This window comes from Furipterus horrens, unplaced genomic scaffold (genome assembly GCF_987537825.1).
Source record: "Furipterus horrens unplaced genomic scaffold, mFurHor1.1.pri manual_scaffold_1, whole genome shotgun sequence".
Taxonomy (NCBI): Eukaryota; Metazoa; Chordata; class Mammalia; order Chiroptera; family Furipteridae; genus Furipterus; species Furipterus horrens.
This window is the reverse complement of record NW_028327171.1, coordinates 7,959,942-7,983,763: the sequence shown is the minus strand read 5'-3', so window position 1 is coordinate 7,983,763 and position 23,822 is coordinate 7,959,942. Positions and strand designations below refer to the sequence as shown.

General features: G+C 52.0%; 1 protein-coding gene across 2 annotated transcripts in view; it reads right to left on the bottom strand.

The window, feature by feature from the left end:
- UMODL1 (uromodulin like 1) overlaps positions 1 to 9,360 on the bottom strand; it is a 47,146-nt gene extending 37,786 nt beyond the window's left edge. For both annotated transcript variants that reach the window (XM_090267976.1, XM_090268281.1), the window contains exons 1-3: positions 9,285 to 9,360; positions 5,597 to 5,839; positions 1,022 to 1,183 (exon numbers count right to left, since the gene is read on the bottom strand). In XM_090267976.1, coding sequence (XP_090124102.1) covers positions 1,022 to 1,183; positions 5,597 to 5,839; positions 9,285 to 9,360 — 481 coding nt within the window. The remainder of the gene's footprint in view (positions 1 to 1,021; positions 1,184 to 5,596; positions 5,840 to 9,284) is intronic.
- Between the last annotated feature and the right edge of the window lie 14,462 nt (positions 9,361 to 23,822).

Genomic DNA, 23,822 nt, shown 5'->3' with positions numbered 1-23,822 from the left:
CCACACTGTGCTGAGTGTTCAGCAGTTTTTGACCAAAAAGAGCATGACCCCCATGCCCCACCTCCCTGTTCAGCCATCTCGCCCCGAGTGACATTCTTTTGTTTCCCTGATAAAAAGAAGTCCTCAAAGGGAAACATTTTGCTGATGTGGAAGCGGTAAAAGGCATCAAAATCGATGTGTTCAAAAACTGTTTTGAGCAGTGGAAAAAATGTCTCAATAGGTGTATTGCATCAAATGAAGAGTACTTTGAAGGTGACTAAAGTTTAAACAGGCAAGAATACACAATTTTTTATAAATAAATTCCGTTTTGGGGAGGTTCCCTCTCATATGCTATATAGTACCGTAAATAATGTATACTAGATAATATTGTATGTAATATATGTTATAGAATATGTATACTGTGTTGTTTATAGTAAACTTGCATAATATATGTGATATCTAATACTTTACATTATTTATAATAACACTAGAATATATTATAATACATATGTATGATATTTTTTTCCACGGCTCTACACTGTGACCAACCCATTCTTCCTGGGACAGCCACGGTCAAGACCAGAACCGTCCAGGCCAGACAGACATGCCCTGAGGGCTGGGCCACGGACCTGCCAAGTAGGTGCCATGAGCAGGATTTGGGACCCTGTGGTGTTTCAGGAGCAGCTGAACACCTTCTGACTACGAGACAGGTCAGCTTCCAACAAGCGCCAACCAGAGCTCTAGGGGTCCCCCCGCAAACTTGGGAATGTTGGGTTACCGTTCCACCAGGAACATGTTCCCCACCCACAGTGCCTGTGAGCACTCCTCTCCCCCTGAGACATCAGTGGCCAGACTTGGACAGAGACACTGTATTGAGCAAGATGTGCTTTGCACACAGCTTTGGGCTCCCCATGACATCGTGACACTGGTGGAGGTTCCTGAAACTCACTCCATCTCCCTCCCCCACCAGATCAGGGTGGGACTCCAGCCCACAGATGGCTGCCTAACTGGACACCTCCTTTGCTGCAGGTCTCAGTCCTACCTTGGGGTGCAGGAGCCACACAGCGGTGGCCCCACGATAAGGGACAGCATTTCTGAAGTCCCGGGCAGTCAGTGTCCAGGGTACAGGGCGAGGTGAATGCTTCCTGCCCCACGTTCGGGCAGACCCCAGGTCTTGATGCAAACTCCTCAGACCGATTCAGGGCTGGGGGGAAGTCATAAGCAGTTAGTGATGTTAGCAATAAAGACCCGGGTGAGCTGCTCAGCATCCCATCTGCATGCCTCCTGATGCCAACTCCTCCTGCAGGTCCCCGGGGGTGTGCAGTGTGGCCGCTCAAAGGCCATGGCCAGGCCTGAGCAGCACCATTCCAGTGCCCAATGTCCTAGAGAAATTGCCATACAGGAACTGGTTTTGGGGACATAAAAAAATGGGTGAGTGGTACAGCCTGGTGAACCACCGGGAAGAAAGTGCCCGTGGGGCCACCAAGCAAAGAAAGATCCAAAGGTCTTTGTTTCCTCCCCCATCACAAAAAAACAAAAACAAAAAACCAATGCCCTCAGGGTTAAGGAGACAGGAGAGTAAAGGTGAGGTGGCTCCTGGGACAGAAAAGTGACTTTAGGAGAAAAGTGAAATCCAAGTAGAGTGTTCAGTTGAACTATCAGCAATGCACCAACATGGGTTCTTCAGTAGGGACATGGGCACCATGGTGACATAGGACACTAACTGGGGGACACTGTTGAAGGGTACGGGGGAACTCCCTCTACCATCTTTGCCACTTGTCTGTCAGTTTAAACTATTCTAAACTAAAAGGCTTATTTAAATGAAAAGAAAGTGCAGGCCACCAAGAAAAATCGGCTTCCAAAAATGGTTGTCAATCACAACAGACATGTTTTCAAATTCAAGTTCACCTTGACATGACTGCTGCAGCCCCCTCCCTTGCCTTGTCCCCTACTCCTTCCCTCAGGGCTGGCGCTCACTAAGAGCCCAAGAGAACAGTCAACAATTCCAACTTGGTAGAAAGTCCGAGATCTGCTTCTTCCACTAGCTCAACAGAAACAACGAAACACGGCTGTCCGGTACCTGGCAACCCAAGGTTAGTCCCTATTCTAGCGGACAACCCACCAGAGATTTCTGTGAGCAGCAACACTGAGGTCTCCCGGGCTCAGAAAAGGAATCCTTCTGGAATAGCATTCCTGCTCCTGCCTCCTTCCCCAAAGGGGCCCTGGTCTCAACCTGGGGGGAATGAGGAGTTCGGGGTAGTCTCCGAGTGCAGTGGGGTCCTTCTGCTATGATGATGGGCCTGTGGCAAAGATGGGCTCAGTGGAATCCAGGGAGTCACTGTCACCACACCTGTGAGAGTCAGCTAAGGTGCTCAGTTAGGTCCACCCCGAGGAATTCCTCCTGAGAAAATAACCCCGCTTGTGCATAGCAGGGTTTGTACCACAGGGCGCTCCTCACAGCATTATGTATAAAAATGAACACTTGGAGGCAACTAGATGTTAAATGGTAGGAGATTCCTTCGTGCTGATACATCCATATGAGCTAATGCCACGTGGCCGTGAAATCCCGCTGCAGGACAATATTTATTGCATGAAACGCGGTCCAGATACATTGCCAAGTGGTAAAAGCGCGCTACAGAAAATTCTTGAACAGGGTGACCATGCTTTTGTAAACCGCCTACCCTGAATGAAGCTAGAAGAAAATGTTCACAACGGCTAAGCTTGGGGCAGGGGGGCAGTTTATGGGTGATGTTCCTGAGTTCATTTCTGCGTCTCCAGATTTTTGCCTGGTTTGTGTATTTGTTTTTGTAATCAGAGTACACAGATCCATTTAAAGGAAATCACGTATGAGTTATGGTGTTCTAAATGCCGGACATTTAGAAATTGAAAGTCATTTAGACTGAAGGGCATGTCACTTGTGTTCTCATGACATTCTTCCCTTTTTAGTTAATCAGTTGTTGAGTGGGAGGGGAGGAAGAAGCTAATCTGAGGTCTCGCTGCTGCCTGGAGAAGAGGCCTCCAAGCAGAGAGCACCAAGTTGCCGAGACACAAGTCACCCCACGCCCAGGGGTACCTGAAGGCCTTCCTGTCCTCCCCGGGGTCCTAGGCTGTCCCCGTAGCTACCACATCCAGGGGGTGGCCTCTATCCCATTCTGTGCCAAACGACCAGCGGGTCAGGGGCTCACTTTCAGAGATGTCTCTCTTCAGGTCCCAGAGAGCCAGAGGGTCACCAGGCTTCTCTAGACAAGCTCTGATCAAACAGTCAGACCCTGAAGGAGGAGCAGCACCGGCGTGGAGAAGGTTGTGCTGCCAGTGACCGTGGTGCAAATGCTTCGACCATGGGCAGTTTCAGCTGCCGCCACACTGGCCCTGAATGCAGAGGTGGGAAGAGGGGCTCCCCTCATGTCCCCACTCTTCCCACTCCAGCCACTCCCCCACTGCAGCTCCCCAGCGCAGCCCTGCCCACGGGACTCTAACTAGAATGTTCTGGCCCTCTCCCTACCCAGTGAGTTCCTAATTAAAACTGCTACCCCTTTTAAAAGAGGCGTTTCTTAAAGATTGGTTTGACAGGAAGGAAGAGACACCAGCCCTCCTGCCACCTCTCCTTAGGGACTTGACTTGTTTGGCTCAGCAGGTCAGCAGCCCTTGCTGAAAGGTCACCCTTTGATGGGTGGGGCTGGTGGGGCTCAGCCAGTCCTGGTTCCTGCTCCGGGCGGCTGGACCTGCAGCCTCACCAACCCCGGCCACAGCCAGCAGGTGGTCACGTGAGTAGCCTTCACAGGTGAAGACAAATGGAGCAGGGCCACACCTGTCTTCTTTTACTGGATTCTGGTGTTCCATACCAAGGTGCCAAGGGCCCCCCAAGGTCCCCACAAACAATGGGACCCTGGATCCTCTGGAAGAGAGGTGCCCCCAGGGCAGGGGCAGCAGCTGAGGTGGCCGCCCCTTCACGCATGTGGCCCTTGAAGACGGGGAAAGCCGAGAGGGGGCTGTTATAGCACAGGAAGGGACTCCTTTTACCCTGCACCTGGGCAGCCCCTCCAGAGGACAGCGCCCCCCTTCAAGCGCCCCTTTAGAGAGCCAGCGGGGATAGACAGCTGGCCCTCCCTGGTTTTTATTGGTGGGGGCGGTGATAGTGCTAATGGTATCATTTTAATAGGGGACCCTGAGCCAACGGGACAGCTCTGTGCCCAGCCCTGTGCACGGGGTCCACGGGAAGTGGCAGGTGTCCCTGTCCTCTGTGGGAGTGTGCTCAGCTTGTAGATTTTCTGCAGGGCTCATGTGTTCCTATTTGGAATTACAGTAAAAAGGTACCTTGTTAAGTAAAATAATGTGTAATGAGTTACCATGGCATTCCAAACGCTGACTTTTTTAAAAATTGAAGAAGGCATTCAGACTGAAAGCACTATCGCACGTGTTCTCGTAATGCTCTTCCCGTTTTAGGCCGTTGGTGGCTGAGTCGTTGGGGGGACTTGAGGAAGGCAGGCTCGGGATGACTCAGTGTGCCAAGCCCACGCAGCCTCCTGCAGGGTCTGCAGGACAAGGCTACATCCTGTCGCCCTCGGTGCGGGTGCGGGAAGGAGGTCAGCACCCCGGTGTGCGATGTCTACACCTGGGCCTCGGGCCCCAGGTATGGGTCACGTGGGGTCCCCCCCTGGCCCCCTGGGCTGGTGCCTTCTGCCCTCCGGAGGCAGCAGCTCTCACAACTCAGGGTGACCCGCTGACACTCACTGGAGCCACACCCTTCCCACTTCCCCTCCATGACGGAGTGGGGACAGGGGGACCTTCTGACGGCTCAGAAACTCATTTGAGATCTGGTATTGACTCAGATGTAACAATCACCACTACCCACACACGCTCACCCTTTCCCTGGAAGAGGTCTTCCGGAAAGTTCTCTGCCCCTTGAGAGGCTGAGCCCTGAACCCACACACAGCACAGCCTCAGACACTGGCCCCGCCCAGCCACACCAGTCACCCTGGTAACCGCCCCAAGCATCTTCCAAACCACCTGAGGAAATAAGAGGACTGGAGGGCCTCTAGGCAGCGAGGGGGCACGGAGGGGACCCCTTCCACTTCTTTCACATAGTGGAGCTCAGATTAGGATTTTGGATAAAGAAAGCACCCACAGCAACTTTTAAAAAGAAAAGGGGGGCTGCCAGCAGAGGAGATGCAGCATCGGTTCTCCAATGCAGCCACGGGTTAGTGGCCTGGGGAGATTTAAAAGTTCCCCAACACCCAAGCTATGCCCCAGACCAAGTCCATTGCAGTATCGGAGGGCAGGACCTGGGCATCAGTGTTTTTAAAGCTGTTCAGGGGCCTGCGGTGTGTGGTTAGGTCTCAGTCGGTCCCCCCGGGGCCAGCAGCATTAGCACCACGTAGGAACTTGTACGTCACCCTTGACCCACTGGATCTGAAGTCTGGGGGTGGGGTGCATGATCTGTGCTTAGACAAGTCCTCCACATGATCCTGATGCTCAAGGTTAAGAACAGCATTCCAGAAGGATCTAGTAAGTTCAGAGCTAATAGGCGTGAACGGTGACTATCCTGAGCCTCATCAGGACTCCCAGGGAGGAGATCGGGGAGTGGCCCCCCACAGACTCCCCACCGCCCCGGACTCACGCAGGACGCAGTAGAGGCCCAGCTGCTCGAAGCCCTCGCAGCAGTCGGTCACGTTCCTGGACTCGGGGGCGTCCACTGCCAGGTACCGGGTCCTGTACGTGGTCTTGGGGCACCGCCTCCACGGGATCCATCCGCCGCAGGGGGCGTAGGTCACGTGGGACACCCGGACAGTCTCCACTTTCTGGACATTTTGGGTCACGCTGTAGTTGCACAGCTGGTAACTCAGCAAGGACAGACCCTTCTCTAGGAGGGAGGAAGAGGACAGAGGAACCAAGAAAAGAACCAACACCAGAATCAAATGGCTGCGAAGGGTTCTCTTCGCTTCTGCAGAAGCGCGGGAACCAAGCAAGCCCCCTGCACTGGGGCAGTCCCGCAGAATCTGCCCACCAGCCCACTGAGAGGTCAGTGCAGCAATGTAAGCTCGAAGGGAAAAGTGCCCACAGAGACCTGTCCATGAAGAAACCCTCCTGTACGGAACGCGGAGCTGCCACCAGGCCAAGCCACGCTGCCCACAGCGCCCGCCTTGGGGGGGTGGTACACGGAAGGGAGACACCAAGGAGTCACACTTCTGCGGCTCGGGTCCCCGTTTTCTGCTTCGTGCTCTGTGATTCTGCAGCCAGAGTGCACATCTCTTAATCTCCATGAGCCACAGTTTGTCACATGGGAAATGCATCAGGAACAATGCCCACATGACTATATATTGCAGGCCTACTGTGTGCCAGGCTCCGTGGCAATGGCACCCTTTCTGGAATGAATGGAAGGTAAATAAACACAAATCTCAAGCAACCAGGAGGGGTCATGGATAGTAACATGCAGTCCAGCTCTTACTGTCGCCATCGAGAGATGAGGGCCTAGGATGGCACTGCAGGCTCCTGTGATACCCGCTGCCGTCACCAGCCCTGTGCCTCTTTGTCATGGACCCTGTGGCCCTGGGGCATCCCATCTGCCTGGGAGCTTCTGTTGTCTCAGGTAGCAGGGACTGTTATGGGCTAAATTGTGACCCCCACCCACTCAAAATCCATCTGTTGAAGTCCTTACTCCCAGTACCTTAGAATGTGAGCTTATTCATAAATAGGGATTTTGCAGATGTAAGTAGCTAAGATGAGGTTATAGGGTGGCCCCCATCCAATAGGACAAATGTCCTTATAAAAGGAGGAAGTTGGACACAGAGGCAGGAATGTACCCCGGGGGAAAGCCGTGTGAAGATGAAGGCAGAGTTTGGGGTGATACTTCTGCAAACCCTAAGATGGCCCGCAAGCCAGCAGGAGCTAGGGGAGAGGACGGGACAGAGTCTCTCTGTCAGGAGGAACCAGTCCTGCTGACACCTTGATCTTGGACTTCTGGCCTCCAGAACTTTAAGGGGATAAATCACTGCTGTGTAAGCCCCCAGCTTGTCACACTTGTCCAGGTGACCCCAGGGACCTCACGCAGCTGGCATGAGGCCCTCTGAACTCAGGGCTCTTGGTGCAGGATGGATGAATGCATGGTCTGAACGTACTTCACATCTTCAGATTCTCAACCTCTAGGCTCCAAGCTTTGAGACTGGACAGCCAATGAGTAGGCACCCAATTTATAGTGCATAACTTATAGTGAGAAGCTGGGCTTCTGGGGCAGAGGATCTCCGGGATGGCAGCAGAAATCACCTTTGTCCCCAGCACCAGGCATGACCCCCTGAAGAGCCTCTCCTTTGGCCTTACAGCAGGTCCCAAGTGTGCAGGAAGCGAGATTCATGGGGGCTAGTGATCCCCAGGAAGAAATGGACTGAGCTGGCCCTCAATCTAGGGCTAATAGGAAAGCCTGCAGCCTTTCTCTGGGATGAATAGAGTGCAGAACCACCCCACTCCAGAGCAAGCCCACTCCACAGCCACCGGGCTGCCTCCCCATCACCATTGTGGGTGGCAGGGCCTCTGGAAACAGAGACACCTGCTGTCCGTCTCCACCAAAGGGGCAGGTGACAATAAGCTTTGGGAAGGAAGGGGAGGCCCCTCCTTATGTGGGTGGGGCAGGAGAAACCAGCCTCCATGACCAGAGTCACTTGCCTCAGAGCTTAGAGGTGACTTGGATGGAGGTCTAGGGACAATGGCCACCATGAAAGTGGTCAATAATTGAGTGATCAGCTGACAGGACAAAGCGCAAGGACTTCCCGCATGGAGAATTTTACCAAGTGGACCTAGATTTTGTTTTCCATCTTAACCTAAGATGAGATGCCAACCACTAATGAAGGTTACACGTCCCTGTCTCTAGAGAGTCACCGGTCACCATCTGACTGTGACAAGGTCCCAGGTGATCATTAACACACACACCCCACACATCTCCTGTGAGATTGCATTTGGGAGCAACTTGTTTTGTTTTGTTTTTTACATTGTCCCAGAGGCCACCGGCCTCTCTGCAAGCCTGGCTTCTTGGCAGAGGCCAGAGTACAACCCTCTTAGCAGATCCTGCCATTCAATAAACCCCTTCAAGAGCTCTCAGCGGGGGAGTCGGGGGTCCCGGGCTCCAGTCTCAGAAGTGGGACATTGGCACACTTCATAGCAAACCTGGGCCCTAGGGTCGGAAGACCCAAGTTCACACCAGCTTCGCAAACACCAGCTGTGTTATTCTGAGCCCATTCCGTGCCCCTGCAGTGCCCCAGCCTTGTCATTTGCACATACTAGCTATGTCCTGGGTCGTGGGATTCACCGAAATAAAGCCTAAAAAGGCAGTGCCCAGCCCGTAGGACCGAAGAAGAGCGTGACCCCGAGCATCCCTAAGCTTCTGTTCCCTGTGTCCTCGCCTGTATAGGGAGGGGCCCAGGAAATATCGGCTAAGGTCTCCCTAGCTTCACGGTGGTCCCATCAGTTCTGCGACTGAGCTGTGGGCTTCACACACACCCATTCCAAAGGAAAAGCACGTAGAAACAATCACAGTTAAGCCAAGATCCTACTTGCGGGTGAAAAACCTTTAATCCAGAACAAAACTGAAGTTGATTATTAGAACAGAATGGATCTGTTCGAGTTCCTGACCGAATAAGACACCTTTCAGGAGAAAAATGATGTAAAGTTTTCCAATCTCAATCCCTGGACACCTGGGGATTCAGAAACCCAGTGATCTTTTTAGCAGCTGACCATGTGCCTCAAAAAGGCCTTGCACAGGTGCCCTTGCTCAGCCCCTCACTCCCCCACCCCCGACCACTTCTGTCCTCATTTACCGCTGAGGGAATGGGGACTGGCAGAGCCCAGGTGGAGGGGCACCTGGACAGAGAGCCTCCTTGTCAGGGTGGCGCTGGTGGCAACTCTGCCCTCAGCCGGCTGTGTGGCGTTGGGCGCATTCCTGACCACCTGGGCCTGCGTCTCCTTCTCTTTAAGTTGAGGACACTAAGTCTGGGAGACCTCAATTCTGCATTTACTCAGTGTGGCCTGTGGACCTGCACCACCCACACACCACCAGCAGCAATGCTCGCAGCTCCGGGCCCCACACAGACACGTAGACTCAGGCTTTGCATTTGAACCCCACAGACCCCCCCAGGTGATTCAGAAGCACGCGCGCCCTGTCTTTTGTGGTCACAAGAAAGTTTGCTCAGAAGGAACAGATGCTGCCTCTCAGCGCAGAGGCGCCTTTGCCTGCAGGGCTGCTGCCCTTACTCCCTGAGACTACCGCCTAGGAAGCCCCCCGCCCCCAGCGTCACCCACACTGGGCCCGGACCCCTCACCTGTGAAGCCGCTGGCCTGGCTGGAGCCCACCGCACTGAGCAGAGGCAGCAGGGCCAGCCCGAGGGTCCTGAGCATGGCTGGGCCGTGGTGGCAGCTCTGGGCCTCTCCTGAGCGGAAGCACAAAGGGACTTGGGCTGCCCGGGCAGGAGAAAGGGCCCTCCCGTTTGTTCCCTGTGCCGCCGACAGTGGCAATGGCTTCAGAGGGTACGCTCTCAGGGAGCAGTCCCTTATGCCTGCTCGTTAACACCTGCCACTGCCACGGCCGTGTCCCCGGGGGGCACCTGCATGTCACAGCCCATTCTCACTCCAGGCAGATGGCATCTCTGAGGAAAGGTGAGTACCCAGCCGCCAGGCTGCATCTCTGGGCCCCATCTCGTTCTTACGCAGAAAACACATTTCAGGCCCGAATCTGACTCCCTCCATCCAGTCCAAAGTATTCTCTGAACCTTATCGTTGTGAACTGGCAGGAGAAAACAGCGTCAAATCAAAGTGGTCCATCAGATGCAGAAAAGCATCCTTCCCACAAGTGGACAGTGCAGATCAAAAGCCATAAACACGTCCCCTACACCGTAACCCAGTGATCGCTCCTGAGAATCTGCCAGAGCTGCTCATAGGCTGTCGGGACTTAAAAGTGAAAAGGCCCCGAGTGAGCCATCGCGGGAGTACGGGGAAGTAAATTATGCGGAGCATCTGGCGGTTGCATCCCGCAGGCAGTAGCAGGCTCACCTGAAGATTCCTAGCAGCAGGAAAACCCAGCTTCACAATCAAGCCAAAGCAGTGGCTCCTACAGTTCTGTCCGCATCAAGACCACGACTCTGTATGACTGTAACAATGGGCATGACCCTGGAAGGCCGCAGGAATAGAACCAGCACAGGGGTAGCTGATTTCTGTTATTTCAGTAGCTGTCATATTGTATGTAAGGTGGAGTTTAAAGTTTTGTATGAAATTCTGTCTAGTGGATGCTGTCTTCTTATTCCCCTGTCGGGTTGTCTTTCAATGCTCAGTACTGAAAACAGAGGCACAATTTTTAACACGAGATGAACATCTTATGAATTCTGCTGAGAGAACTTCTAAATGGGGCAACAAAGACCCATCGTGGCTGATGGTTCAGAAGTCTAAGTCCCTTGGGTTTGAAACACTAAACAGCTCTTCCAGGAGGGAGCTTATAGCCTAGCGCCCGCAACAGCGTTGCTATGTCCTTTATTCCCAGTGGATTACCCTCTGCGATGATTAACTGCTGCATTTGCAGGGTTGGTTAATGGCTAAAGGGCACATGCTAGGACAAAAATACCAAAAAAACAGAGCTAGAAATAAATAATCGTGCAGTTATGGGGCTCAGCAGGAATCTTCTAGAAGACAGCGCCCTTTTTAGAGACCTAGGAAAGCAGGATCAACTCACTGACTATGCCAGAATGGACGTTAAAAAAGATTTTTTTTTTTCACTAAGGAAAGAATACATTTTAAAGCTACAATATAATATTCAAGAAAATAAAATTTAATTAGCACTGACAGAGTAAACAGAAAACATAATTTAGGTAAACCTGAATGTTTAACAACGTGAGATGAATCTGTATTATGATATTCTATTGCATCACCTCTTAGAATTTTTTGCTTCTATAATGTATTACCATTTCTATAAAAAACGAAGGTGAAATCAAAGGATATAACTCATTTTATGTTATTTTCACTGTTTAAGGTCTATTTGGTGTTTTAGTTGGTGTGACACTTGGATAGCTGGATGCATTATTTCTGTGTAGACTTTTCTTTTTACATGATATGGCAACGACCCTAACCTGATTCATATGGTACACAAAATAAGGTCCTCGAGAATAGTTATGCACAAGACATGCCATATTGGACTTATACATTGGGTCCCAGGATGTGATTGGAGAAAGAAAAGTTGGCCTAGGCACGTTGGGTAAAGGAACCACAGGTTATGTAACACACAGTGAACACGTGTAGTTTGAAGGGTGGCTGTAGTGTGTGCAATGGTGGCAGTAGTGCCTTCGAGGAGGTGGAACTATTTCACACTGACCAGGTTAGGACCCCACAAGATAAGTACCATCCAGCATCAGGGAACAGACGCAGGGTTTTATGGCCCATGACAGTGTCTATCTTTAGGAAATTGATGTTTTTAGTCACAGATCAGAAAAAAGGGACAAGATGCACCAACTCCAACTAAAATCCTGTTGCAGCCCAGACAGTTTGAGGTGGTTCATTAGGAGACTTTACAACTGCAGCTCCTTCTGGATCCCCCAAAGGGTATCTGCTCTCTTCCTCAAACGGGGCTCCTCCTCGGGTGTCAGGACCACCTTTACAGCCTCTGAGATTCCATTCTGTCCCAGGATGCAAGAAACAAAGGAAGTCGTCTTCTTGTATCCCATAGGGACCCTTGCTCCTGGTGGAAACTGGATGCACCTGCCTAAGATTCTTCATTATACTTTCTGCTACATCTGCCACAGAGAGTCCAGTGGCCTTTCAGTTAGATCACCTCACAAGCACTGTCAACCACCGGTTTGTGAACCTCTTTCCCCTGTTCCTTATCTGCATGCATCAGTGCCTAAATCAGGGGACAGTGTCTTTAGGGAGACTCCACGCCACACAGGCACACTACCAAAGTCTCCATGTTCACCAAGGACCCATCCTTGACAGCTTCATGGGTGATCTCCCAGCCTTTGCACCATTAAGTAACAGGACTGGCCAGAAGCGAGGTGGTAGCCACTTCCAATAACACGTTTTTGGGGAAAGCCATGTATGTATCTTCCAAGCCACGTAGGTCAAGATCACAAACAATTTGCAGTTGGGACTGTATATTAAAGATGATCATGTTACGCTGGGCCAAATTAAGGTGGCTTTCTCCCTCCTGTTGAGGCACGCCAGCTGGGATAGTGCCCAGCCCAGAGTTCGCAGTCACATTCTAGCCTTTGCAGAGACAGGATCTCACCTTTCCTATAACCGAGCAGACATGGCCCCTTACATCTGGGTTCTCCAGATAAATGACACCCAGCCCCCATGTATGAGGACTTGCCAGCACCATGGGTCACACATGTTCACCCTAAATTCACTCTGGAAATGGGGGTGACCATCTGTTAGCTAAATGGCTTTCTCCGGAGGACAAATAAGCCTCCATCTGAACCAACCCGGTATCTGTCTCCTCCTGTGTTGAGTCGACATCTTGCGATGACGCTGGAGTGTCCTCTCCAGTGAAGCTACAAAGCCTGGGCAGGGTGATATGGAGGGTCTGCTGTTGCCCATGCAGCAGACCCCCCCTCTCTTCGCAGCTGAAGGATCCAAGGGGAAAGACAGCTGTATCTGAACCAAATCGCGGTAACAACAGGAGCGAGGAAGGCCTTCCAGAGCCATCGCCACTGGGAACTGAGAAGTCAGATGTCTTGGCGTTTTCGTCCACAGCCCAGCCCACATTCTCTGCCAGCCGCCCTAGGAGATCCTGCCCTTGGCCTAATGGGTCTGTAATGTCTTTGTCCCACTAAAAAAAGGAGGGGGGGTGCTTTTCCTCCTCTGGCAAGAGGGAGCCGTGCTGGGAGTTGGCTGTGGTACCTCTGCCACATCTGGTGGCTGCCCTCGCGGTCTGCTGACCGCTGGCCTGCACAGCCCAGCCTGAATTCCTGGCAGACTTCCCCCGCTTTCACCCGAGAATTGTCCCGCGTTCTCTGTTTCTTCTTCGGTCCACAGCGAGTGGGTTGCAGAGAGCTCTGTTTCTGTCCTGAGGGCTTTCTTTATTGTGGCTAGACAGTTCCAGGCTCCAGCACGCCAGTCTTAGCAGGACCGAGGGGGAAAGTGCCGGAACACCCAGCACCGGGGTGTCCAGGGCCCCAACCCAAACTCTGCCCCCTCTGCCTCTGCCTGTCCTGCTGTCCACAGAGCATTTCTCTCCGTGCTTCACGCAAGAAAAGGAGATTTGTCCTGAAAAAGACTAGTGTGTGTGCTTTGGACTGAATGTTGGTGTCCTCTCTAAACTCCTAAGCTAAAGCCCTACTCTACCCACGCCCAGTGGGGTTCTATTAGGGATAAGGAAGTTATTAAGGTTAAATGAGGTCATAAGGTTGGAGTCCTGACCTCATAGGATTGGTACTCTTAATATGAGGAGACACCAGAGCACCCCCCCTTCTCTCCCTCTCTTTCTGTCGCTCTCTTGCTCTCTCTCCTCCATGTGGGGACTCAGTAAGAAGGTGACTGTAACAGAACCCCTGGGCTGCTCCGATGGAGACAGAACCCACGGGCTGTTTAGTGAGGGGCCCGACTGCCCGCCGCCAGAATCATAACTCTGAATACCAGAGTTTGGTGAAAAGGAAAAGGATTGTTTATTTACACATAGTTCTGCCTCCCCCTCCCAGACCTGGCCAGTCTTACGAAGTCAGAAACACCGTTTCCCTACTTCCTAGGCACAGTTCAGCTTTACCAGTAGCTGCCAATCACTCAGTTCTGATTGGGGAGGTCCTTTCTGTGCTGCGGTGCCCTCCAGCTCTCAATGCAGGACCGCCTGGATTCTCAGCCTCCTTGCAAACTGCCTTCTTCCTGCAAACCGCATGGATCTCCTCTCCTTCCCAAAGCAGTCTGGCAAGAGTCTCTTCTTAAAGCCGCCTGGAGACCCCTGCTCCAAGCCAGATGGAGGGAGCCCACAAGAGCCAGAGAGTGAGGGCGTGAGGGCCAGAGAGAGCCTGAGAGAGAGAGCCTCCTAGAGCCAGAGCCAGCCCAAAATGTCCGCAGCTGCTTCTCTCTTCCTCCCTGCCTCCTCTCTCTCCCTGCGTCATCTCACGCAGTGGGTGTTGCAAACAGTCCTGACCATTCACAGAACCCACGCAGGCTCTGTCTGCTTCTTCCGTACCAGCCCACAGTCCAAGATCCCTCCCATCTTCCTGAGTCTTGGAAGTAAAGCGGATCTTTGCAACAATGTTTCCAGCCGCTAGCTCCAGGCATGCAAGGGCATCCTGAAAGCTGCTTCCTGTTGCCTATCTCCCAGCGGCAAACTCTGGGGTTTGTTTTTGGACTCCCCTGTTTCTGTAACATGACCATTGGAAAGGTAAGAAGAACCCTCATCATCAAGCTGACCACACTAAAACCTTGATCTGGGACTTCCAGCCTCTAGAACTGTACGGAATAAGTTTCTGTTGTAAGTCGTGCAGTAGTCGGTACTGGGTCATGGCGGGCCCAACGTACTTAGTATACTCGGAGTTGGTGGCAGTGAGCACCCAGCATTATCAGTCCTTCTGGTTTTCTGAGGCGAGGTCAGAGATGAGCTCAGAGCCTCTTGGGGGAAGGAGAAAGTGCCCAAGATCAAAGCCAGAGCCATCCTTGCAAGAGCCTGTGTGGGATTTCACCCTGCAGGCAAATGGAAATAAAACAGGGCCTGAGAAGGGCTGCCTGGCTTCTGAGGATCAAGGTGGCTCTCTCTGTGTTATACCCGTGGAGACCTCCCCGCAAGCAATGTTCAAGGGCCATACCCCAGGATGACCCTGGATGACACGGGAAACTGCTGGGGACATGTGTGGGGTCAGGGCACAGGAGAAAGCCCCGTCACTGCTTCTTATTTCGGAAGAAGCGAGCCTCCTCTCGCTGGCAAGAGCAGCCCTGATGGTTTCAACTTCTGAAACAGCTCAGAAGAGAGGCAGGAAACAGGAAGTGAGTGGAGGAGGGGCGGTGAAGGGGGGGAGAACACAGAGACCTCACCATTGAGGAAGAAGAATCAAAACACACAAGAAAGTAGAGGAAAACAGAAACGTCAACAGCACAACCCGGACTTTTCTTGGCTGTCGGGTCTTTTCCTTTCCCACCTGTTGACAGGGTCGGCTCTCAGCCTGCTCAGGGGTCTACTCCAACACATTCACATGTGCCTCCCGGGGCCTTTGCAGGTTGACACACTCAGGATGTGTTACCCTGGCCCCAAATCCAATACGCCTTGGCTCCGTATAAGAGGGAAGTTTGGATGCAGACACACTGAAAGACAAGGCCATATGAACGTGAGACAGAGATTGGAGTGCTAACAGGTGCCAGGCAAGGGCTGCCAAGTCGTACCGGCCACCCCAGAAGGGACAGTGACTCTGCTGACCCCTGGATCTCAGACTTCTGGCCTCCAGACTGTGAGAGAACAAATTTCTGTTGTTTTAAGCCTGCCAGTCTGTGGTACTTGGTTACAGCGGCCCGAGAAATCTAACAGAATGCAACGGAGAAGACAGGCATTAAACGTAATTTCACAGCTGATTCTAACAATAGGGTCCACGGATAAAAGCTGGGACCTGAAAGGAGAGGGCACTGGAGCCAGGTGCTTGGTTCCTCAAGAAACTGATGGAGGGGAGGGATCCTGAGGCTCAGAGAGAGCAAGATGTGGCCCCACCCCATCCTTCCAGCCACAGCTCAGGGCAGCAGGCTATCTGAGGGCTGAGTCTTTCTTGAAGCGGGCATCAAGGCAGCGCGCCAGTGAAAGTGGGCCCTGGTCACCTCCTACACCTGGGCTGCGTCCACAGAGGTCAACTTCAATTGCAGCAGGAGGTATTTGGGTCAGATAATGAGGGCTGTTAAGGGCTGGAATGCCTTATCTAGAGCTCTGTGACGAGGAAAACCTGGCATTGGGTGACCCTGCCAGAGGCAGGTGGGGCTCCCCACCCACACCCCATCCAGCCTTTGTGTCTGAGGTCACAGCTTCAGAGCAAGGGGTCCTCCCCAGGTGGGTGGCTTGAGCGGAGAGTGAATAGACAGACCCTCAGCTCCTGCAACTCCAGACCCTAGAGGGGTAACGCTAAGGGCCATTGTGGACTGGGCAGGCCCTGAGCAGACCACCTCTACCGGAACACAAACAGAGGCTGAGCTGAGCAAAGGAGCTGGGCCCAGAGTCCAAGCCAGCCTGAGGTCAAAGGCCAAGGTCAAGTATCACAACTGGACTTGGTCTGAGAGGTTAATGCTTAGGAAGAACACAAGGGCCATCGGTCAGAATGGGACCAACAGCAAAACAAATACTGGTCCAGTCAGCCCTGGCTCAAATACTAATTTATCCCTGTGCCACCCTGCCCTCACCCAACTCTGTCCCTCTGCCCTCTGACCTCTTTGGCCCCTTTATTTTTTTATATCCATTCAAGCAAAGGGATCCTCTTCCTTGATAGACACTGGTCAACACAACAGGAAGAATCATGACTAAGCTGTCCTTCCTGGTACCCAGCCCAGTGTCTGGCATACAGGAGGTGCTCAATAAGTGCGTGTTGTCTGAATGGCCTGGGGCAGGCCGCGTGCATGTCGTCGTCGTCGTCGGCAGCCGTCCGTCTCGAGAGACGATGGTGTAGCTTCTTAAGAGTCTATCTGCACCGCCGAGAATGGCTGTGCAGTCCGACTCGGGAGTGACACGGTATCTGTCTCCTCCCGTGTTGAATCGACATCTTGCGATGACGCTGGAGTGTCCTCTCCAGTGAAGCTGAAGCTACAGAGCCTGGGCAGGGTGATATGGAGGGTCTGCTGTTGCCCATGCAGCAGACCCAATACGTATGGCAGCGGTGGGATCAGGACCTCTGCAAGCCAAGTACCCAGACGAGTGCCTCCACTGCCAGCCTGCCCCGCCCCCTGCCTGAGGACACCTCATTTTTTGGGTAAATCACCAGCCTCACAGAATGACAGCTGCACTTTCCAAAATATGCACGAGCCATCAGGAAAATGCTTCTTTCTGGTGTTGATGGCTCAGGTGGTGGCATCCCCTTTCCCACAGAGGTCACCAATGGGCAAAGTTACTTTCTTGGCAGCTTTCTCCGCTGACTTCTTGGCAAGGGAATCCGAGAGTGAGAGGAAGTAGTCCCAGGGGAGAAATGGCGCACTTGGTCTTGGGAGTATTTTTACATCTAATGTTATATATTTAACACTCTTATGAGGGCAGCAGCCACGTCTAATTCGGACCATTTTCCAAATCATTGACCAAGAAAAGACAGAGCATCACGCCACAGGGCAGACCATGGCTGGCAAGTGAACCTTTTCCATTCATCGCTGGCCTGTCTGATTTTCCAGGCAGTTGACATTGAGAGAGCCTCAGGGTATGGTGGACGCTACAGGGGGGCTGTGCCTGGCAAGCAAGAGGACCCACGGGGGAACCATGGCTGGGCATTCAGACCCGTGACAGCCTCACAACACAGTGCTTGGAATGTCTCCCGGGCCGGTGGAGCCACAGAGAACATTTTTCCATCCCTAAAGAAAAAAGGCAATGCAGCATTTCCAGCTCCACTTCGGGGATCTGCTGAATGAGTTAGGGAGAAACCATATCTTCAGCGTCTGAGGCCACTGCTTCCTGTAAGTGTCCCAAGAGTGTCTGAAGAGCAAAGGAACCAGTCAGGGGCATCCGAGAAGAAAGAGATGCAAGCAAGACTAGTAGTTGTGGTAGGTTGAATAGTGTCTCCCCACCATTCATGTCCACCCAGAAATTCAGAATGTGACTGTGTGGAATTAAGACCTCTGCAGATGTAATTAAGGTGGAGCTGCAGGATGCGATCATCCTGGTTCAGGCTGAGCCCAGAGTCCGTAGGAGGCGGCAGAAGACACACACAGGGCAGATGCTGGAGTGAGGCAGCCACAAGCCCAGGAAGGTCAAGGACACTGGCACCACCTGGAGCCGGAGGAGGCAGGAAGGATAGTTGCCTGGGGCCTTCGGAGGGAGTGAGGCTCTACCCACAGCTGGATTCCAAACTTCTGGCTTCCAGAATGGCAAGGGAATACATTTCTCTTGTTTTAAGCCATACATTTTGTAGTGATTTGTTAGCAGCAGCCACAGGATATTATTATAAATGAAAAGGACAGAAAGAATCACATGGGACTCAGGCAGGGTCCTGGCCCAAGTCTTGGCTTATCCTTCCTCTGAAGACATCCACTCGTGGATGCTGGTTTAATGTTCACTGGAGGCAAACCCCAGAGAAGGAAATGATTCTCCTGCTGAGACTCGTTTGCTCACGGTGAGGACAATGCCTCTGTATGCTAAATCTGGCACAAAATTTTTAAGTGATTTGCCCCAAGACTTCCCAAGCTATTTTGAGAAAATTAGGTGAGGAAATGCAAGCAGGCCAGAGGTATTCTGAAAACAGCTCCAACTTGACTCCCACGCTGCGGCGTCTCTTCCTCCCCGGCCTGTGAGCCGAACAGAAGAACAGCAGCTGGTGAGAAAGTGCCCGGAGAAAGGCAGCGGGGCCAGGGGATGGGACCCACTGGGCCAGGCCTCGCTGTGCCACAACCCGAAGGGGCTTAAACCAGGGACACAGTTGTCAATCCAGGGATTCAGCCACACCCTCCAGGGCCTTCCAGAGCAAAGCCCAGAGGTACACAGTAAATTCAAATTTTCCTTTCTCAATATTTTTTGTGCATTGATAATATTTTCTTTTTTTATTGTTATTGTGATTCTGTCAACGGGAGAGACTTGGTTCTTCTTGCTGATACATGTAAAGAGTTAAAGATCAGCAAATCTATTAGCGTACAAGCAAAGTTTATTAGTGAACAGAACAGCAAAAGCAAGGGTAGCCAAAGGCTGGAGGGGCAACTCACCCTAGCGGGGGGGCCAGAGAGCCAAGAGAGCAAGTGAGTCCTTTGTTCTGAGGACTTATATAGTTGGCGGGATAGGGGTGAAGAAGTTACATTTTGATTGGGAGATAAAGCTGGAGCCAGCTTTTCTTGAGGGGGCGGGGCATGACGACCCAAACTTCAGTGTATGTGGGGGTCTGCTAGCCTGCATCCTTATCTTGCTCCAGGCTCCATTTGTTCATCTGGTGGTAAAACAGATAGGCGGCAGGAGGCAGCTAATTCAAGTTGGGGCAGTTATCCAGAGTTACTTACGGGCTCTTGGCTGTAAACGTTAGGGACTCCCTTGTAAGCCAGGTAAGATAGTTAGTGACCAGAGGCAGGCAATGAACCCAAGCTGTTTTATGGGTCTTTTCCCTTTGGGGGCTGTGGGCCCTCTTTCATCCCAGCCTTGGGATGAAAGCACAGTTTCAAAGGCTCCCTTTCCCAGATAATGGAAGGGATACATAGAATTTCAAGGACTGCCCTCCTCCCAGGCTAAGACAGTGTGTTTCTTGTGGTGTTGGAATGCCTGGCAGTATTACCGGGCCAGGCCCAGGGCTGCTGAGTTAGCGGGTGAGACATGTCTCTGTCTGCTTCCAGCCTCCTCTGTTAAGTTGTCAGAGTGCAAGGGTGTGGGTCCTGCCTTTGTTTCCCCTCTGCTACTCATGCTACTGCCACAATTCTATTACAGTTGTCCTAATTTTCCCCCTTTGCCCTCCGCCCATCCCCCCCAGGCAATCCCCACACGCATTGTCTATATCCATGGGTCATTCATGCATGTTCTTTGACTAGTTCCTGCCCCTTCTTTCTCAACTTTTATAAACCAGAAAAAAAATGGCTTTTCGTTCTCCAGTTTAGCCTCTTAGAAATGCCCTTTCTTAGGAGAGTGGAAGAAAAAAAAAGGAGGGGCGGGGGAGGGGAAAGGGAGAAGAGAATCGGGAGTGAAGGAGGGAGGGAAGGGGAGGGAGGCTGAGGGAGGGAGGGAGTTAGGGAGGAATCCCAGGGGGAAGGGCACTGCCATGTTCTTACTCTTTCCCTCCATTCCTCACACGCCCCTCCCTGCGGCCTGCAGTTAGTGAGTCCAGCTCTGGCCTTGGATGCGCACGTGTTTCTCATCCTCACGTGTTTGGAGTTCCAGCAGAGGACATCAGAGAATTTGCCCTGAGGCCTTATCTCTGTAGAAGGATCCTGAATTAGTCTCTCCTACCTGTGACCAGAAACCCCAGAGATTAGGGAAAGGCAGGAGGGCAAGGTCCCCTCCACACTGCGTCTGCCCCCTCAGCCTGCCCTGTAGTCCTCGCACACAGGAAGTTTCCAGTGATGGGACTTGCTGCTCCGGTGGCCAGTGAGGATTTTCTACCCTGTGCCCGCAGGCAGCCTGGGATGGTTCCAGAGCGCCCCAGGCAGGGCTGTGAGACTGGCACTACAATCTCAGGCTACCTGTTCTGGAGGGCCCTCCACCCCCATTCCTAGCTCTCTGGTCCAGCCTCACAATCTGCACCCCTCCCCATTACTCACCCCACCCACCGTTGAAGAGCCAGACCTACCCACACGCAGACGGGATGCGGGTGAGGGCCCAGCTTCTGCTGCCTATCATGCCATCCCTTGCTCTGTCCTAGGCACTGTGCCATCCTGGATGCCCACTCCACACTGGCTAATGCCAGCTGGAATCTGGATTTTCCTGGGTTCATAGGCCCCATCACTAATTAGTTGACATACATGCAGCAGATGAAAATAGTGATAGATTGTAGACACGCTTGGGAGAGGGCATGGGCAGGGCAGGGGTGATGCCCACATCCGAGAAGAGTCCTCTTGGAGAAGACCAAAGGCAGGTGTGACGGCTGATGGCAAGCATTTGAAGGTCTGTCATGGGGAAGAAGCACATACTTATTTGGTAGAAAGCTGAAAATTAGAACAAGGGACAATGACTGGAGGTTATCCCCAGGTGGGTTTTGATTCAGGAAGGAAGAGGTTTCCCATAATTACAGCTGGGCAGTAATGGCCACCTTGCGTAGTAATGAGCTCCCTGACACCGAAAGTATTCAAGCAGATCAAAGGCCCATGTAAGGTCCTATAAGCTGGAGCATTGTGAGGGCATGCCCTGTGTGGTCAGGGACAAGCAGAGGCCTTACTGGGAGTGTAACGGTGGAAAATTGTAATGGTAGGAAATTATAACTCACCCCACCATTCTTTTGACATTGTTTCTGCAAGTGCCGACTCTGACTAATATGTAGCTTGTAGATGAACAGCATGTTTGCATAGGAATCCTAGGAACTAACTTCAAAAGATACAGACTCTGACCTTCAGGCATCCCAGCTCCGGGAGATCTGCTGACCTTTGCCCATGGAGCCAGGATGACGTGAAGCCAGGATGAATAAACCAGGATACACATCGGCCCATCACTTGCTTATCAGAATGGACTGTGCTCATTTGCACATAGAGGACTTTTCAACCCCCTCCCTGGACCTCTTCCCCTCTTCCTCCTTATCAAAACCTCTGCCTGCACTGAGAGGTGGAGATGGGCTTTGAGACATGAATCCCACATCTTCCAGATGACTGCTATCTACAGATCAACCGCATTTCTTTACATCAGCACCTGCCTCTCGAGTATGGGCTTTGTAGCGGCAGGTGGCCGGACCTGCACTTGGTTACCTGGGCAGCAGGGGTAGAGTGGTCTATGGGTTGAGATGTTGCCAGACTGTTTCCAATGCTCCATCAGACCTAGAAGCCCTTGGGTCAAAGCCAGAAAGAATGCAAGAAGGCCAGGGGCCAGGGGGGCCAGAGTGGACACAGGATGAGTTCCCCACCTGAGCCTGCGTTCTCCACATGCCAGCCACACAGGGCTTCTACCTGCAGGTTACACATCAGCGGGAAAAGCCAGGCTCTGACATCAGCCTGGGCTCAAGCCTCACCTTGGCTTCTTAGCAGCTCTAAGACTGGAGCCTCAGTTTCCTTTTACATCAAATGAGAATTAAGGAAATTCTGCCCAAAGCAGAGAAATGAGCCAGAGACAAACTCAATCACACCAAGATGGTCTTTTCCCGGAAATAGTGGGAGAGATAGAAACCAACCTCTGTGCCTAAAAGCAGAGAGGTGCCCGCCAGGGGATCTCAGCCGCAGTGAGGATCAATTTTAGAGTCGACACAACTTTGGCTCTTGATCTGTTGATTGGACACATTTTCACGGGCCTTCACAAATGGAGGGAGATGAAACAGGCCTTGGGTGTTTTTGAAAGGCGATTGAAGTTGCTCTCCCGAGTGGATAACGTTAAAAAAAAAAAACAACAACAACACATGGCTGACAAGGACATGAAGCTCACAAACTGTCAGCAGAAGTATGAAATGGGGCAACCCGTTAGGAAAAGGGTCTGGAAGATTCTTGTAAAACTACACACACCTACCCTAGACCCAACAATTCCAATCCTAGACCTTTACGCAAGGTAAATGAAAACATATGTCCACCAAAAGATGTGTTCTTTTCTTTTTATTGTGACTATATTCATAATAGCCCCAAACTGGAAATAACTCATGGGTTCATTAGCGGGGGGGGGGGGGGGGGGGGGTGGATAAAAAAACTGTATTATGTTCTTACAGTGGGACACTGCTCAGGAATCGAAGGAAATGAACTGTCACCGAATCACACAAAACAGGGGTGCCACACAAAAACAACATGCTGAATGGCAGAAGCCCGAACAACCGAGTACACACGCTGTGATTGCACTTAAAGAACATTCTAGAATGGGCTAAGCAAATCTGTGGTGAAAAGAACTCTGAGCATGGTGGATTCTGAAGGTTGAGTGTGGGTTCTGCTTGGGAAGGAGCGTTTGGGTACTTTCTGGAGTTCTGGTGGCGTTCTTTTCCGTCCCTTGACGGAGGTTTACACGTTTGTCGAAATTCAGCGGGTGTACACTGACCATCTGTGCTTTTCCCTGTGCCTAAATTTTATCTCGAACAACGAAAGAACATGAACCGATGCTGAACTCTAAATGATGTTACGCATGGTGAAGTATTTAGGGTGACAGGCACGGATGTCTGCAGGTGACTTTGAAATTCATTGAAGACAAGATAGCAGAGGTTGAAGGGTGTGGGATAAACAGATGGGCAGACACATGAGAAAATCAACATAGGAAATGTGAATTGCTCAGCAGGTCTCTGCAGCTTAGAAAAGGCCTCCCACTGCTTCTGAGGTGGGACTGTATCATGTTGACTAGGTGCCTGTGAAGATCCTGCTTTTACACTCGTGACGTTGTGTCGTGACGTCGTGTATGCTTAAAACAACCGCCCCGGTTGAGTGAAGAAGCTGCCAATGCGCATTTTCCGATGGAAAATGCGATGCAAACTCAGATAACAGATTCCAGCCTCCTCTCCTGACTCAACAGGGAATTGGGTGCTTTCGACAGAAACGTGCACTCAAGTGAGTGTCTTTTTGGAACCTGTCAGCTCCTAATCAACGAAGCAACAGCACCCAGAAGATCAGGGCCCGCGGCAGAAGGCACTGCGGCCACTCCCAGTCACCCCCAGGGCTCCTGCTTTCACTGATTTCTGCCCACGCAGCACCTGGGCAGGCCCCGTCGCCAGGCCCCACCGTGGTGACCTCTGAGGCGGCCTGGCTCCGCCCCTTACCATGGAGTCATCTTGGAGAAGCTTTCTCCACGCTGTGAGCTTCATCTCCCACTCCTGCAAAGGACAACAGGTTTTCTAGAAATGTTTCTTCTTAGCGTCACCACTAAAGCGTGCTGAGGAAGGTGAGACCGCCTTCGACAGCCCATGTCGAAAACTCAACAGTGTGACCCCAAGCCAGGCTGAGTCAGCGTGTCATGTCTCCCAGGCACTCTGAAAACATCTTGGACACTTTGCTGTTAGACAAAGAGTGTTATAAAAATTTTTTTTTTTTAAACTTAAGGTGACGAAGACATTTTGCCTGTGGTTCTCCGCAAGTCTCACCTGCTGGAGGCTGACACGCAGGAAGTCTTGGCCTGAGTTGGTTGGGAGGCTCTGATCTAA